Source organism: Peromyscus californicus, unplaced genomic scaffold (genome assembly GCF_007827085.1).
Source record: "Peromyscus californicus insignis strain IS unplaced genomic scaffold, ASM782708v3 Scaffold_12__1_contigs__length_115047231, whole genome shotgun sequence".
NCBI lineage: Eukaryota > Metazoa > Chordata > Mammalia > Rodentia > Cricetidae > Peromyscus > Peromyscus californicus.
The window spans coordinates 62,619,661-62,635,354 of record NW_026294413.1 but is presented as its reverse complement, the minus strand read 5'-3'; the positions used below and the strand labels follow the sequence as shown (position 1 = coordinate 62,635,354).

At 46.4% G+C, this 15,694-nt stretch overlaps 1 protein-coding gene across 1 annotated transcript in view; it reads right to left on the bottom strand.

Annotated features, from left to right (window-relative positions):
- Sgcg (sarcoglycan gamma) overlaps positions 1-15,694 on the bottom strand; it is a 48,534-nt gene that overhangs the window by 846 nt on the left and 31,994 nt on the right. Inside the window, exons 6-7 of the mRNA XM_052733027.1 lie at positions 9,562-9,634; positions 2,872-2,995 (exon numbers count right to left, since the gene is read on the bottom strand). Coding sequence (XP_052588987.1) covers positions 2,872-2,995; positions 9,562-9,634 — 197 coding nt within the window. The remainder of the gene's footprint in view (positions 1-2,871; positions 2,996-9,561; positions 9,635-15,694) is intronic.

Here is a 15,694-nt window from a genome sequence, read left to right as displayed (position 1 = left end):
GAGGAGGAGGAAGACATTAGAGGCCAGTCACAGAGTAAGAAGTAAAGAAAGGTATATAGAATAGATAAAGATAAAAGCCTAGAACCAGCCGGGCGGTGGTGGCGCACGCCTTTAATCCCAGCACTCGGGAGGCAGAGCCAGGCGGATCTCTGTGAGTTCGAGGCCAGCCTGGGCTACCGAGTGAGTTCCAGGAAAGGCGCAAAGCTACACAGAGAAACCCTGTCTCGAAAAACCAAAAAAAAAAAAAAAAAAAAAAAAAAAAAAAAAAAAAGCCTAGAACCAAAAGGCAGATGGGCTAATTTAAGAAAAGCTGGCTAGAAACAAGCCAAATTAAGGCCGGGCATTCATAAGTCAGAATAAGATTCCATGTATTTATTTGGGAGCTGGGTGGAGGGCCCCCAAGAGCAAAGAGTAAAAACAACCAACTACACACTCCTAAAAAAAAATGGCTTTTGAACTTATCTGATAAAACTGACAGAATTGTTATGCCAATTCATACTGTGATCGAGTGGAGCTTATGCTAAATCATCTCCTTCCCATTGGGATAACAAACAGTCCATAGAAATGGGATCATCTTTATTTTTGCTTGTGGATGTCCGACTTTATCCTGACTTTATCTGTGATTTGTTTTCCTAGGAGAGACAACTGAATTCACCTTACTAGCTGCCAGCCATTTCCCTAAACTCTTACCATTATTTGAAACCTTTCTGTCTTCTACCAAGTGCTGAATGTAGTAGACCTGAAGACTGAAGCCAGGGCAAGCACCATGGAAACCACCGGGTTTGTTAAATAGGAGCCTAAGAAAGAGCCATTGATGAGGCAGGGGAACCACTCTGCTAAGGACATGAGAACAGTCGCCTTGAGCCGCTTGCCCCTTCCTCCCCACACTCAATCGTTAAAAAGAAGTTTCGGTGCTTTGTAGGTTGGCATAGTGTCTTCATTGTCAGCCAGCTTAGCGCTCTCTTTGATTCCTATAGCTCTCGTCTAGAATTCCCATCTCCTAATGGGCTGTCAGAGCACTGCTAGCTGCATGACAGACGCCTTGCACTGTGTGGCCTTGCAGAGCAGCAGAGCAGAGGCAACCCAGCGGGCACCGGGCCATGCCAGGGGATCTTCGAGTGCTTGCTCTTCCTGGGGGGCTGTTACCCCGGCCTCTCTGCCCTCTCCTGTCTTGTAGTTAGTAGGTTAATTGGTCCAGTCGTTTCTTTTTCTCCACTCACAGCCCACACTGTTTCTCTGTTCGCCATGTTAGGCTGGACTCCAGACATCTGTCCTCCCTCTGTCCAGCTCCTACTCATGGGGAACAGCAACTGGAATTAGAGGTCCCACTGTGTGCTGCCTGCAAAAATGCTGCCTGATTCACAGAAGGAAATATGACCATTTAAAAACTAAACCTTTATGCAGCATGTGGTGACACTGTGTCTCCATAGCAACTCAAGCTTTGTGCAGTGTGTGGTGACATTGTGTCTCCATAGTAACTGAACCTTAGTGCAGTGTGTGGTGACACTGTGTCTCCTTAGCAACTGAAGCTTTGTGCAGTGTGTGGTGACACCGTGTCTCCATATTAAGATTTCAAAATCCCTGACTTCATCTCTGACTTTGCCAGCTCTGGGTCTCACAAGCTCCTAAGTTTCAGTTTGTAGATGACTTTCATGTCTTCCCTGTGGGTGATCATTGACTGGCTTCTGTCCATATACCCAGAGTGGCTTCTCATGACCATCTTTAGGTTCATCCTAACTACATTTTCCTGTTCATCTTAAATGAACGTCATTTCAAAATGCTGCACTAGTGCCTTCAGACCACAGACACCATTAAGCAAACAGTTCCCACATTTGTCTAATGAGGAGACAGGTACAGAGGGCTGGCAAACTTTCCAGAACTCAAATCCCTATTTGAATTGGAGGACTGGTGACCCATAGGGCCCAGGCTTCCGGGTTTTCTTGTGCCCTGCACTCCTTGTACTGTGTTTTACCGTTTCTGCTGACTGTCCCTGGGGCAAGCCTGGGGCAGAGCTGGGGAGAGAGAGCTTAACCATGCACCCCCACTGTGCTAGTGACTTAGGACAACACTCCACACACACACCCAGGAATCAGGAGCACAAGTGCACACAGCTCTACCTACACATCAAAAGGACATTCTGGAGCCTCTGTTTAAGAGACTTCCTGAACCTATGCATTATTTGAACATAGAAGCAAGCTCCCAATCTGTGCAATATGCACTTTAATGACTACAGTCAGCTTCTGCTCCAACCTGTCACCTCACTGTGGACTCTTTAGGTAGCCTGGAATGCCTGGTTTCCCCACTGACTGAAGCTGAGCCTTTGCCTTCTATTATTAATAAAGTTCTACAAATCATGGTGTAGGGTGGATCTGCTATACTGTCATTCTGGACTTGAGCCCCAGAAAGGAACCTTACTGTAGTTGACCTTTGGAAAAATACTTGTTTTTCTTCGTTCATTTTATTTTGCACTAAATTCTGTGCAAGCAAGCATAGTGCTCTGGGCAACAACAGGGGCCAGTTGTCATTTGTGTATAACCCCAATCATAGCCATGCTCTGAAACACTGAGTCACTAGGAAATGCAAAAATTGGTGTCTGCATGTCCAGAAAGTCTGCAGCGCTTTTTCACAGCTGAAAATAATGAGTGACTTGGTGCTGCAGATGCCAGTGTATGAAAGTGAGCTCACTATGGTGTGAATCTAATCTTCTGTGCCCTTCCCCAGTCCTTATCTGACTCAGTCCTTCCCACACTGGCCATGCTATCCCTTTCGTCATGTTTCAGTACAAGCCAGCAGAAGGCTGTATCCTGACGCCCTGGCGGATGCGGCACTCTGGTGCCTCACCAGCACACACAGTTCCATCACTGCACTCACCACTCCATCACTACTCCGCAAGACGATGTCCATTTGAGAAAGGGCCTCCATCTTCCCAGTGGGAGCTTTAATGTGAACCCCCCTCGGGGCATCCATGCTTAGACTCCGGGTTGGGGATTCTAACCTGAAATGAGGAAAAAAAATGTTAAAAGCCACCCTTGAGTGGGGTACAGCAGTAAGATGCTTCTGAGCCCAAGCTACTCAGAAGCCTGAGGTGGGAGGATGGCTCCAGGTGAGCAGTTCTGGGCCAGGGAGGACCAACAGACTGAAGGAGGAAAATAAACTACCACACAAACCTTCAGCACGTGGCTTCATATAGAAAGGGTAGCTAACAAGGGATGCAGACTCTCCAAGAAACTTGATGTCACTGTGAGTGTTGACGTGCTCTATACTCATACATCCAGAAATAATGAGTGTTCTAGTTTGTTCTCTGTAGCTGTGATGAACCACTGACCACAAGCAACTAGGGGAAGAAAGGGTTTGTTTCAGCTTACAGTCTATCACTGAGGGAAGCCAGGGCAGGAACTCGAGGCAGGGACTCAAGCAGAGACCATGGAGAAATGCTGCTCACTGGCTCGCTTTCCATGGCTTGCTCAGTCTGCCTTCTTACATAGCCCAAGGCCATCTGCCCAGGGATGGCATGCCCACAGTGCGCTGGGTCTTCCCAAATCAATCATCAATCAAGAAAATGCCCCACAAAACTGTTCACAGGTCGGTCTGATGAAAGCAGTTTCTCCACTGAGGGTCCCTCTTCCCAGGTGACTCTAGTTTGTGTCAGGTTGACAACAAATAACCTACACAGTGAGTAGCAGAGAAATAAGCATCCCACTAGTGACAGCCTATGAACTTAGTGTGCTCTGTCCCCGGGTACAGTCGGCAGATGGCTGTAATCTTGTGCAGACGGCCCTGCAGAAGGAACTGCCATTGGTGGACAGCTTAAACAATGATAGTATTTAGTTAATGGACAAACTCCCAGGAAAGGGAAAGGGAGACAGATTTAGGGACAAATATTTGCTACGTGTTTAGTGTGTGTGTGTGTGTGTGTGTGTGTGTGTGTGTGTGTGTGTGTGTGTGTACATGTGTATGCTCTCATGATGGCACACTCTTAACACAGAGTAGGGAGCATGTGTGCACGTGTAGGTGGTGACCAGTCAACAACCTTTGGTGTTGGTCTTTAGGAACAGTTCACTTTTCATTTTTCTGAGACGCGGCCTCTCATTGGTCTGGAGCTCGCTGGTTAGGGAAGGCTGGGTGGCCAGGATGCCTTGGATGTTCCTCATCACAGCGGTTACAGGCACATAGGCCACTGTGCCTGATTCTTTTATGCAGTTTTGGGGAATGAACTCAAGTTGTCTAGCTCCTGGCAAGCGCTTTACTGATAGCTGTCTCCCCAGCCTCCCCTTTCAAAGTCTCTTTAAGTTCAGCCAGATCCAAGGGTAACTGGGAAGATTATTTTTTTCGAAAACACTGAAGTGAAGAGCTCAGGAGACAGGATGCCTGCTGGCCCCACCTGGCTTGGTACAGTGGATCAGGCTCTCCTGGGGTTGGGCCAAGCGTAAGAACAAACCATAAATATATGTGCCAGAAAGTATGTCTTGTTTGCCTCCACCTGGAAAAGGATGGATTCCACCTGGGGGCACAATGCAGTTGGTGGTGGACAGTCCAGCCCCACAGCTACAAACGTGATTTCACAGAAACATCTCAACTCAGACCAGTCAGAGGGACAGCAGACAGGAAAGCTGCGCCATTCAGGGACGGTGCCGGCTGTGGGGTAGCACTGACCACGGGAGGGTTAGGAAGGTGTGGCATAGCTTTAAAAGGCCCTAGGAGTGGATTTGATGGCGTTTTTTCAGTGCTAGGGGTGAACCCCAAGACCTCATGAACGCTGAGCAAGCACTTGACCTTTGAACCTTTCCCCCAGCCCTGGAGAGACTTTTAAGTCAGATGGATACATGTTAGATTGGAAATTTCTGTCGTTTTTTATTCCTACATTTAATTAGCATATCTTAATTGCACAAAGTAGTGGGTTTTGTTATGACATTTTGCACACATATAATGTGCTCTGATCATATTCATCTCCCATTGCCCTCTTTCAGCACCCTGCCCCCTCCATCACTGTGGATAACACAAGACAAAATTTCACTTTTGTTCAGTTATCAGAGCATGTAAAATCCGAGTCCTGCATATGTTGAAATCTTGCTTTGAATGTGAGCATACCCCTAAAGGACATCTATGGAGCTGATTCATCTAATTCGGTTTGGCTTCATTTGTGTGAGCGCTGGTGAATCTTCTCCTGCTTGCTCTGTCTGCTTGTCCATGCATCTGGGTCACTGGTGCTCTGCTGTGACCTGCATTTTTCTTGCCGGGAAGGAAAAACATGGAAGCAGCTCCTATAGGCCTGCTGCATTTCAGGCAAATCCTGCGTGACCTTGACAGCCTTAGTGAAGAAGTGAAGATGGGTCTGTTCCCTCAGATCAGTTACTAAATGCAGATAAAGTATGATGCAAAACATTAAAACTCTGGAGGTGAGGAGTGGGGTGTCTTCAGGGGAAGGCTCTGCAATGGGGGCCAGTGCAGCATGGAGTCTTTGGCATTCTAGTGAAGTCCATGGATTTAATACTTTCCATACATAAAATAAAACAGAATTGCAGAGGACTTTGCAAACTTTCAAGTGTAAGAATGAGATTTTCAAAATCATGACACGGTGATTTGAGAGCTCACTGAGCTATGCGTTTGGTAACATTCAGCAGTGGGATTTGCGAGAATTAAAATTCTGATGCAGAGGCCAGGCAGCATATTGAGACACCCGCCACAATTTTCAAATGAAATACCTGTGACTCTTATTGGTGAGGCCACCGAGGATTGTGGCTGTAATTCCTACCTAAAGGGCATGTGGAACTCCAGCTGAAAATCCATGAAAATGAAGGACGCTTTTCCAGCCACGTTCACTGACACACAGAATCCTATTCCCGATCTCCCAAGGAGTCCGAGGGCAGAAGCAAAGGACTTGGCACCTCCAGAGAACAAGGATGGCACACACTGAGAACTAAGGGCTCTGGGTTCTCCAGAATCACAAAAGGAGCAGGGCCCCTGGAACTGAAGGTCTCCCGCTGAGATCAAGGCAGATCCCAGGTGTTCTCGAAGCCCCCATGAAAGATGAAGGGAACCTAGTTCTGTGTCCTTGCCAAGGGGCAGACTTGCCAAGGTCTACTCTGGGGCTGGGGCCAGGGTCTCTAAGGAGTTAAAGTTTCCGTTCTGGGAGCTTGGCCTTTCTCCCTGAAAAGACCAGAGTTATCAATTCCAGGCTGCTGTGTGCTCCATGTGTGATATACTTGAGGTATGATGGGTTCCCCTTGTGCAACCCTGCTTGATTAGCTTGCTGCTGACCTCATCCCATCCTATGACAGCTTTCTGCTCCCTGTCCCACCCACACCCTCCTGCCAACTGTGTATAAGGGGCTGCACTTCCCATTAACTTGCTTGGCATAAACCATCAGTGTATGCAGTACTTCCTGGTCCCAACTTTTCTATATTCTTTATTTTCTCATCTCTGGCCAGCCACATTAGGGTCCTGTCACCCAAGAATGACCTGCTGGTCCCAGTCAGTCACCAATATCCCCACCTACGTTAAAATATACCCACCCCCACATCATACAGATCAGTGAGATGAATGAAAAGTCTTAAAAACAAAAAGAAAGAAAATCAAATGTTCCACAATGAATGATATCTTTAAAGATATTGTAAATTGTGAGTGTGTATGTTCATGATTATGAGTACACATATATTAGTGCAGTGTCCTCAGAGGTAGAAGAGAGCATCCGATTCCCTAGGACTGGGATTACAGACAGTTGTGAGCTAGCATGTAGGTACTGGGAATCGAACCCAGGTCCTTTGAAAGAGCAACACTGCTCTTAACTACTGAGCCATCTCTCTAGCTGCACCTACTTTCTTATACAGTAAGGAGAGTTATTTGGGAGGAGGGTGGTACATGCCTATTTGTCCGTCTGTTTGCCATGTGTATGGTTTCCTTATGAGCATTCCTGTGGGATTATCTTGATTAGGTTAATTGAGGTGGGGAGACCTGCTCACTGAGCGTGGCATCATTCCCTGGGGTGGATCCTAGGCAGTACAAAAAGAATCAAGGAAGCTGAGCAAAGGCATCTGTTCCTCTCCACTTCCTAATTGTGGGTAGGTGCAATCAGACCAACTGCTTCAGGCATCTGTGGCTCTGACTTCCCAAACTATGAGCTGAAATAAACCTGTTCTTCCCTGAGCTGATTTTGTCTGGATAGTCTATCACAGACACAAGAAACTAAGGCAACACCCAAAGAGAAATGCAAATTAAAATAGCATCATGACTATGTATGATCCCAACCAGAACAGTGATCAAGGAAAACAAAGTCCCCTTTCCATGGTGCTTCCTAGGTGGTCCACTGTGCCAAGATAAAACCGAATATCTCCTTCCAGGACACCAGCAGTTGGGGCTCAAAAAGAGAGAGCAGAATCTGAAAACTTTTCGGTCTCTCTTGAGATGATGATGTCTGCCGACATGTTGTCTGAAAGCCCTTGAATAAAGAAGGTAAGACGTCCAAGACCAAGGCACCCAAGACTCAGTGTCTTGTTACCCTACATGTCCTGCAACACCGATGCCCACATGTTGCTCTGAAGGAACAATACACTAAGAAAAATGAAGAGGAGACTGCAGAATATGCTAAACTTTTGACCAAGAAAATGAAGGAAGCCAGAGAAATGCTCCAGGAACAGGTTGCCAAAAGACCTGGACTGTCCTTGCTGAGAGCTTCTACGTCTGAGTCCAGTCAAAAACGCAAGTCTTGCCGGGCGGTGGTGGCGCATGCCTTTAATCCCAGCACTCGGGAGGCAGAGGCAGGTGGATCTCTGTGAGTTCGAGGCCAGCCTGGGCTACCAAGTGAGTTCCAGGAAAGGCACAAAGCTACACAGAGAAACCCTGTCTCGAAAAACCAAAAAAAAAAAAAACAAAAAACAAAAAAAAAAACGCAAGTCTTAAATAGCAACAAATGAATGTTCAGACCTTGTGGGGGGAAAAGAAAAGAAAGCGATGGTGAAGATACACAGAAAGAGGAACACACATACAGTGCTGGCAGGAATGTAAAATAGTCCAGTCACCGGAAATTAGTATGGAAGTTCCTGAAAGTATGGAAAGTCCTGAAAGTGACCACATGACCCAGCTATACCATGCCGGAGTGTATATATACCCAAAGATCCTGTCAGCACACCACAGAGCTACTTGGACCTGTGGGGGACATTCTACATCCTTACTATGATAGACCATTTATTGAAAAATTTTATTTGGCCTTTGGCATAAAAAGTATTAGTGAGCCGGGCGGTGGTGGCGCACGCCTTTAATCCCAGCACTCGGGAGGCAGAGCCAGGCGGATCTCTGTGAGTTCGAGGCCAGCCTGGGCTACCAAGTGAGTTCCAGGAGAGGCGCAAAGCTACACAGAGAAACCCTGTCTCGGAAAACCAAAAAAAAAAAAAAAAAGTATTAGTGGAGTTAACATTAGATACATGATAGCCAACAGTCTAGAATTACAGATAGACTCTGTAAGAGGAAACTTTTGTACAAAATTATTCAGTCATCATGCACAAACACATCAAAGGCTGAGGGCCTTATACCCAGGGAAACAGTCACAACAGGAGAATCACAGTACATTCCTCTTACATGAGGTACATAGGACAGTCAAGTCCACTGAAGTAGAAACTAGTGTGGTGGATACCAGGGCTGAGGTGGGGAGGGGAGGATGAAGACCTACTCAAGGGGGATGGAATTTCAGTTCAAAGAGGAAAAAGGCTTTGGAGATGGACTGTGGCAATGGTTCAAAAAGTACTTAACACCACTGAGCTGCACACTAAAAATGGCTGAGAGGGTAAATTATACATGATGTGAATTTTTACCATAGATAACCAAAGCTTTCTAACATTTTTTTGCAAATATGAATTTATCCTGTGCTTGCATTTATACCATTCTTTCCTCAATGAATAGTACACACACACACACACACACACACACACACACACACAGAGGAGAGGACACCTACTACTTGAGTAAGTGGACACTTTCAAGAATGCTGATTTCAAATTTCAAAGTCTATGTAGGGCACTGTCCTCTTCCATGAGGCTTTGGCTTGTTTTAGGTGGGTAGGGACGGATAATGTAATGGAAGGTACCCCCCTCAGAGGGAAGAGTTTGTTCAAAAGCCTGGGGTGGAAAGGGGCAGTAGGTGCTCAAGTCGGGGAGGCCTGTGAGGGAGAGGACTGCCAGGCACAGCCCTACCCATGGGTGCCCTGAGCACACACCCATCATCCCATGGCTGATGCGGAAGCAGCAAAGCATTTTAAACAGTGTCCAAAGAGCAGTGTCCCTCTGACTGAGTGTGACGAGCAGACCCCTACTGTCCTACGGAGCCTGAACAGAGGCAGTGGAGACAAGAGAGGAAGAACCATGAAACCACAACAAAGTTTAGACCCAACAGGGCTTTGGACTTGCCTCGGGTTCTAATAAGTAATAACCAGTTAGTTATGTGCTGAAAGCCCTGAAAGTCAAGGCAACCGAGGCAGTAAGAAGTGATATGGGGACATTGAGCATCAGTCTGCAGGCACAACTTGGTGTTTGCTGTAAGAAAGTGTGTTTATATTGGAAGCAAACTCCTTACCTAAGGTCTTCAAATGGGTCAGCTCTGACGAGGGGTGTCTCCACTGAGTGTTCAAAAAGAGCTCCTTCTGGCCCTAAACAAAGCCCAGAGATGCATCAGAACAAAATACAAGGAGTGGAATCAGCCAAATTAAACAGCCCGTCCAGCCAAAAGGCTGAGCGTCCCTAGTCCCAGAATCCAGGGTTTTCGATCAGTTTAACCATCGAGAGTAGAGAGTTCCATCACTGACCCCATGTGATGGGCTGCAGTCAAAACGCAAGCTCATGAAACCCACTCTAATACAGATTAGTACCTCCAAGCTACAGCCCAAGGGAATTCTCATCCCTCGGGTGTCTGTGCACAGGCAGATGTTCCAAATCTAAAACGTCTGGGACCTCAAACACTCTGGATCCCAAGATTTGGTAAGGGATGCTGAGCCTGTAGTCTGTGTTCTTTTTTGCCAAATTTGTTCATGGGTTCAAAATTCAGGGAAAAAGGGCACAAGAGTTCCTGTACATGTTGAGGCCACCAGGACAGCTTATCAACAGAGTGTGATTTTTTTTGACCCAAGTTATTGCAAACTAACAGGCTTATTTTAAAAGTAGAGAATGGTGCCGGGCGGTGGTGGCGCACGCCTTTAATCCCAGCACTTGGGAGGCAGAGCCAGGCGGATCTCTGTGAGTTCGAGGCCAGCCTGGACTACCAAGTGAGTTCCAGGAAAGGCACAAAGCTACACAGAGAAACCCTGTCTCAAAAAACCGAAAAAAAAAAAAAAAGAAATAACTCACATTGACATTGCATCCATCTTTTTTCCAGTAATACTAAGTTAGTGTGTGTGTGTGTGTGTGTGTGTGTGTGTGTGTGTGTGCATGCATGTGTGTATGTGTGTGTGTGTGTGTGTGTGTGTGTGTGACAGGTGTGTCTTATGTCATTTGTTTCTAAGGCCCAGTAGAACAGTTTTAAAGAATTCTAAACATCTGAAATAGCCCCCTTGTGTTTCTGGAACTAGCATTTCTCTCAGTCCATTTATCAGAGAACATGATCACAGGCAAGAATGTGCCCAGGGTACGGTACAGAGATACATTGAGCAGCAGACACACTGTTTGTCATATCCTACGTTAGCTATCATTTGAGACCAGCGTTCACATTTTAAATCTGCATGCCGTGGGGCTTCATTACCTAAGTAAACGAGCAGTGTTGGCTGGAAAGTCCTGCCGTGGTTAAAGCACAGCTCCTTATCCACCTTCAGGCAGCAGGGCAGACTACAGCACATGGGGGCTAGTACAAACCTTGTGATAAAGTCATTTGTGACATTCGAAGTTTGCAGGTGAGGATTCAAGCAAAGTGGCAAGGCCGCAGGCACTGAGCACGTGAGAACAAGTGGGTAACCGCTACACTGGGCACAGCGGCAATGCAAATCCATTGTTCAGGCTATATTCAAGGTATTTCTTACCTTAAGTTTTATGGGCTTATGCATAGAATTTAGCAGTAGCGCTTCATCTATTACACCCACTAAGATTTATCCAGGGCTTTTGCCTGGCCTAGGTTCTGCCAGGCCAAAGCTCAGTTCCTGCCTAGGTCCCATTCATGCCTAGACTCCACCCCTGACTGGGCCCATCCCAGGTTTAGGACACACCTCTGCCTGGACCTCACCTATCACCAGGCCCCACCCTCACTGTAGGCATACCCCATGCCTAGGGCACACATGGGTACCAGTTTCTGACCTGGCTTGTTTTCTATTGCTTTGATAAATGCCATGATCAAAAGCAACATGGGAAGAAAGGGTTTTCTTAGCTTACAATTCCAGGTTCATCACAGGCAGGAACCTGGAGGCAGGAACTGAAGGAGAGACCATGGAAGAAAGCTGCTTACTGGCTTGCTTTCCATGGTTTACTCAGCCTGCTTTCTTACACAATCCAGGATCATCTGTCCAGGAGTGGTACTGCCATGGTGGGCTGGGTCCTCCCACATCAATCAAATAAATGTCCTATATTCCACATATGTTGTGGAATAATCTTTGTGTACACCGTCAAGATTTGTCAATCAGATTGGTTTAATAAAAAGCTGAACAGCCAATAGATAGGCAGGATTTTCAGGACAGGGAGGATACTGGGAAGAAGAAAGGCAGAGTCCCAAGGAGTTGCCAGACAGACAAAGAGAAAACAACATGGGCAGTACAGAATAAAGGTAATAAAGCCACAAGGCAGAAAGCAAATTAATAGAAATGGGTTAATTTAAGTTACAAGAGCTAATTAGAAACAAGCCTAAGCTATCTGCCGAGCTTTCATAGTTAACAATGAGTCTCTGTGTCATGACTTGGAAGCTGGTAGGAGAGACAGAAAAACCTGCCTGCAGACATACCTATGTGCCCACCTATTTTTTAATGAATGATAGTCATGGGGGGATCTGCAGTAAGCCTTGAGCACTAGACTGATTACAGTGGTGAAGGTGGGAGACGGTTCATGGAGTAGAGTCCAACAACCATGGAGTTCATAGACAGAGCCCAGTACTGGGTGGCTTCAAGTGGCTCCATTCTTCCTGACAGGTTCCTTTTAGACTCCTCCAATACACAGAATTCAATATTAACAGTTCTATTTGAGTAGGGGATGCTACTGCATCTTTGTTAAATCACTGCATCTTTGCTGCCCAAAATTTATTAGGGTCAATTCCACACATTCATTGAGCATTTGTGGACTGTCACAGGCTATTCAGATGATGTAAAATAATGCCATTGTTCCCATCATGGCCACACTGCATGGCATCTGTACAACCTCCCACTCTATTCACAATGCAAACAATTCAAATTGCTTCTTGCCTTGAATCCCTCACTCCCCCCTTGAAAATGCTCTTTCTAAGATAGTAGTAACCTCCATGATGACATCCAAGGACAATTTCTATCTTTCCTGGACTCAAATTCTGGAACATCAGCTGTTCTGGCACCAGGAAAATGGCTACTGAGATAATCCTGCCCCCACGCTCTCTCTCCACTCTTCCACTTGGGGCCTCATGGGCATTCTCATAGCTCATTTGGTGTGTGATGCTCACGTGTGCTCACTCAAGGCTTCTGTTCCAAGTGTCCATGGATGCACAGTCAATAGCTGTGCTGATCCTCAACATAAGAATTATCTGCGGGCTGCCTCTGCTGTGTGGTGTTTTCTCTTCCCCTGGGTTCTCCATTACCCACAGAACAACCTTGTTACCCACCAACAAGCATCGCCTTTGATTCTTTCCCCAGATGCTTGACACCCACCTGAACCCTGACAGAGCTTCTTATCTCAGACCTTAATTCGGAGTGACCCACTTCCTCCAGAACACTGCCCCCGCCTCGGCGGGCCACCATCCTACTTGGCTCTATGCTTTGATTCTTGCCTCTAAACAATCTATTTTCCCTGTAATGATTAGACTGGCCTTAAAATGTACAATGGATTTGTTGTGACTTTTCTTGGGAACTACATTTCTATCTGTTGCAATGACGTATCAAAGAAATCATTCCATCCAAGTCTAGCTTGGTGAACCACTGAGTCTACTGAAGCTATTTACAGGAGTGTGGATAAGGGGTTAGTCAGAGGTGCATGGTTGACTCATCGACAATTATACCACTAAGGAGTCTCTCTTTCTAACAACTGTAAGTCGTTAATCCGCCCAGTCTTGTGGGTCTCTCTCGTGGGTGACTGCAGCTGTTCTGATTTCAATGGGACCCAGAGGTCAGAGTTCTACAGCATGAGTCAAGGCACACCACCGTCCAGGAAACTCAACATCTTTGCATTGCACTGAAGAGAGATCCTCACTGTAGCCAGTGAGTATATGATGGTGTCCTTTCTCTCTCATCATACACTATCTGACACAAAAAACACGAAACGATTCCAACAGAGCAGCCATGAAGTTGCTGTGACAGAGGGACACCCAAACAGAGCAACTGCCAAACTACATAAAAAGAAATGAGGTGAGGAGACTGTGGCAACCTGACTGGCAGCACCAGGGCCCCAGAAGCTACTGAGACCCTCACGTAGATGTTTGCGGAGAAAGTCACACAGAACGGCAGGGTGCATCCCATGTCCGAGCTCCTGCACTCAGGAAAAGCTGGAGTCAGTGTGAGTCAACCTGGAGGTGCACCCTCCGGGTTCCCATGTGATATCTGTGTGTCCGTGAGGCCGCAGCCACTGCAGGGGAGTCCTCATTCCTTTCAGTAGAAAGACGACTGCCCGTGCCTGTGGCTTGTCAGCTGTCCATGGAGACATACCACAAAGTGTCTGTGCTTTTGGTTATGGGCCTAACAGGCATGGTGATCCAGATACATCTGTTTTCATATTTTTTAGTGGACCCTGGACTTTCACAGGATGTAGTGAAGAAAAGCTGCCATGGGAATTTATTTTGAAAAGTTAAAGTTCATGAAAATATCCTACTAAATTTTCTATTTAACAAAATATGGTCATAACTATAGTCACTATGAATAGATAACTTTTGGTGATAACCTTCTCAACGTACTTATAATTAATTGCATGATGGTTTTATTTAGTTTTCCTGTGTACACCCCATCTACACTCCAACACTACCCACCTCAAATGGTAACAGTACTAAGGTTGAGGAAGCCTGAACCAGACAATAAATATAGAGAGACACCCAGAAGAGAAATACCAGAATTGTGGAATTTTCTACAATTTGTCAGAGTTGGGTCAAGCCAAGGACACATTGGAAAGCTCAGCAAGCTCAGGTCTGGTCATTCACTCCCCCACTCATGGTTACTGTGGCAACAAGAACCTCCATATTGTAACGACAGGGAAGGAACACAGTTGTTAGAGGTGAGGTTCACATACCCTGGTTAGCATCACTGGAGAGAAGGGGGAGTTTGGGAGAAATTAGTGCCTGAGATGGAAGCGTGGGCTCAGATTGTCTCTTAAGAGGATAGCTTCAAGGTTGTGCTGGAGAATGCATTTATATGCGACTGACCAGCTACTTCTCCCACCGACTCTGGTCAGGTTAGTGTGGGGATGAGGTTCTCAGTGTGGCCCCTGGAACTGTATCACTGACATCCCCTAGGAACCGGTTAGAAATGGAGTCTTCAGTCTTATGCCAAGCCTACTTGTTGATGGTTTGGATGTGAGATGCCCTTCCAGGCTCAAGCAGTTCCCAGGTCCCTAGGTGTTGGCACAGTTTGGAGAGGTTGTGGAGCCTTAGGAGGTTGGCCTAGCAGGAGGAGGTGGGTTGCTAGGGGCAGATCTTGATGATTCTTGCTCATCTAATTTCTTGTCTGAGCTCTCTCTGTTTGCTGCCCCTCTGAGATGTGTAAAGCCAGCCCATCAGCTCTCTCAGCTGCACAGCAAGCATGTTCAGCCTCATGCCTTCTCTCCCACAATGGTCCGCATCTCCTGAACTGTGAGCCCAGACAAGCCTTTCCTCCATCAGGGTGCTTCTGGCAGATGCTTTGTCCCGGGAGCAAGAGAAGTAACCGATGTGCTACCCAGCCAGAGATTCCAGGGTTGAATACAATAAATACAGACATAACAACCGCCCAAAGTGGTTCTGATGTATACAGTTAACTTCCACTGCAACTGCTTATCAGGTTTCTCATCTGCTTCCCTTATAATGCCATAATCTGAAAGAAACCCCAGGCTTGGGAATGGTTTATCCTCTGTGATGGATGGCTTGGGTTTGATGGAATCCAAGTTTCTGTTTATATTCTTTTCTCTCTCTCTCTTTCTCTCTCTTTTTTTTTTGTTTTTGGTTTTTCCAGACAGGGTTTCTCTGTGCAGTTTTGGTGCCTGTCCTGGATCTCACTCTGTAGACCAGGCTGGCCTCGAACTCACAAAGATCCACCTGGCTCTGCCTCCCGAGTGCTGGGGTTAAAGGCATGCACCACCACCACCTGACTTATACTCTTTTCACTATACCCTACAGCACAATGGTACTTTCCCAAGGGCTTTGCTGACTTTGCACATATTAATTTGATCCACCATCAAGAAGATTAGTGGTACCAACTTGCTCTTACACATCAGGAGACAGACCTACTGACAACTTGCATGCAGCGAGTACAGAAATAGCATCAAGGTCAAGAAAGCCAATGTGTCCTAAACAGGTGGCCCTCGACTCATAATGGTGGTATGTTCTAATAACCATGTCATAAACTGATAATATCCCAAGTGGAAGATAGCATCTA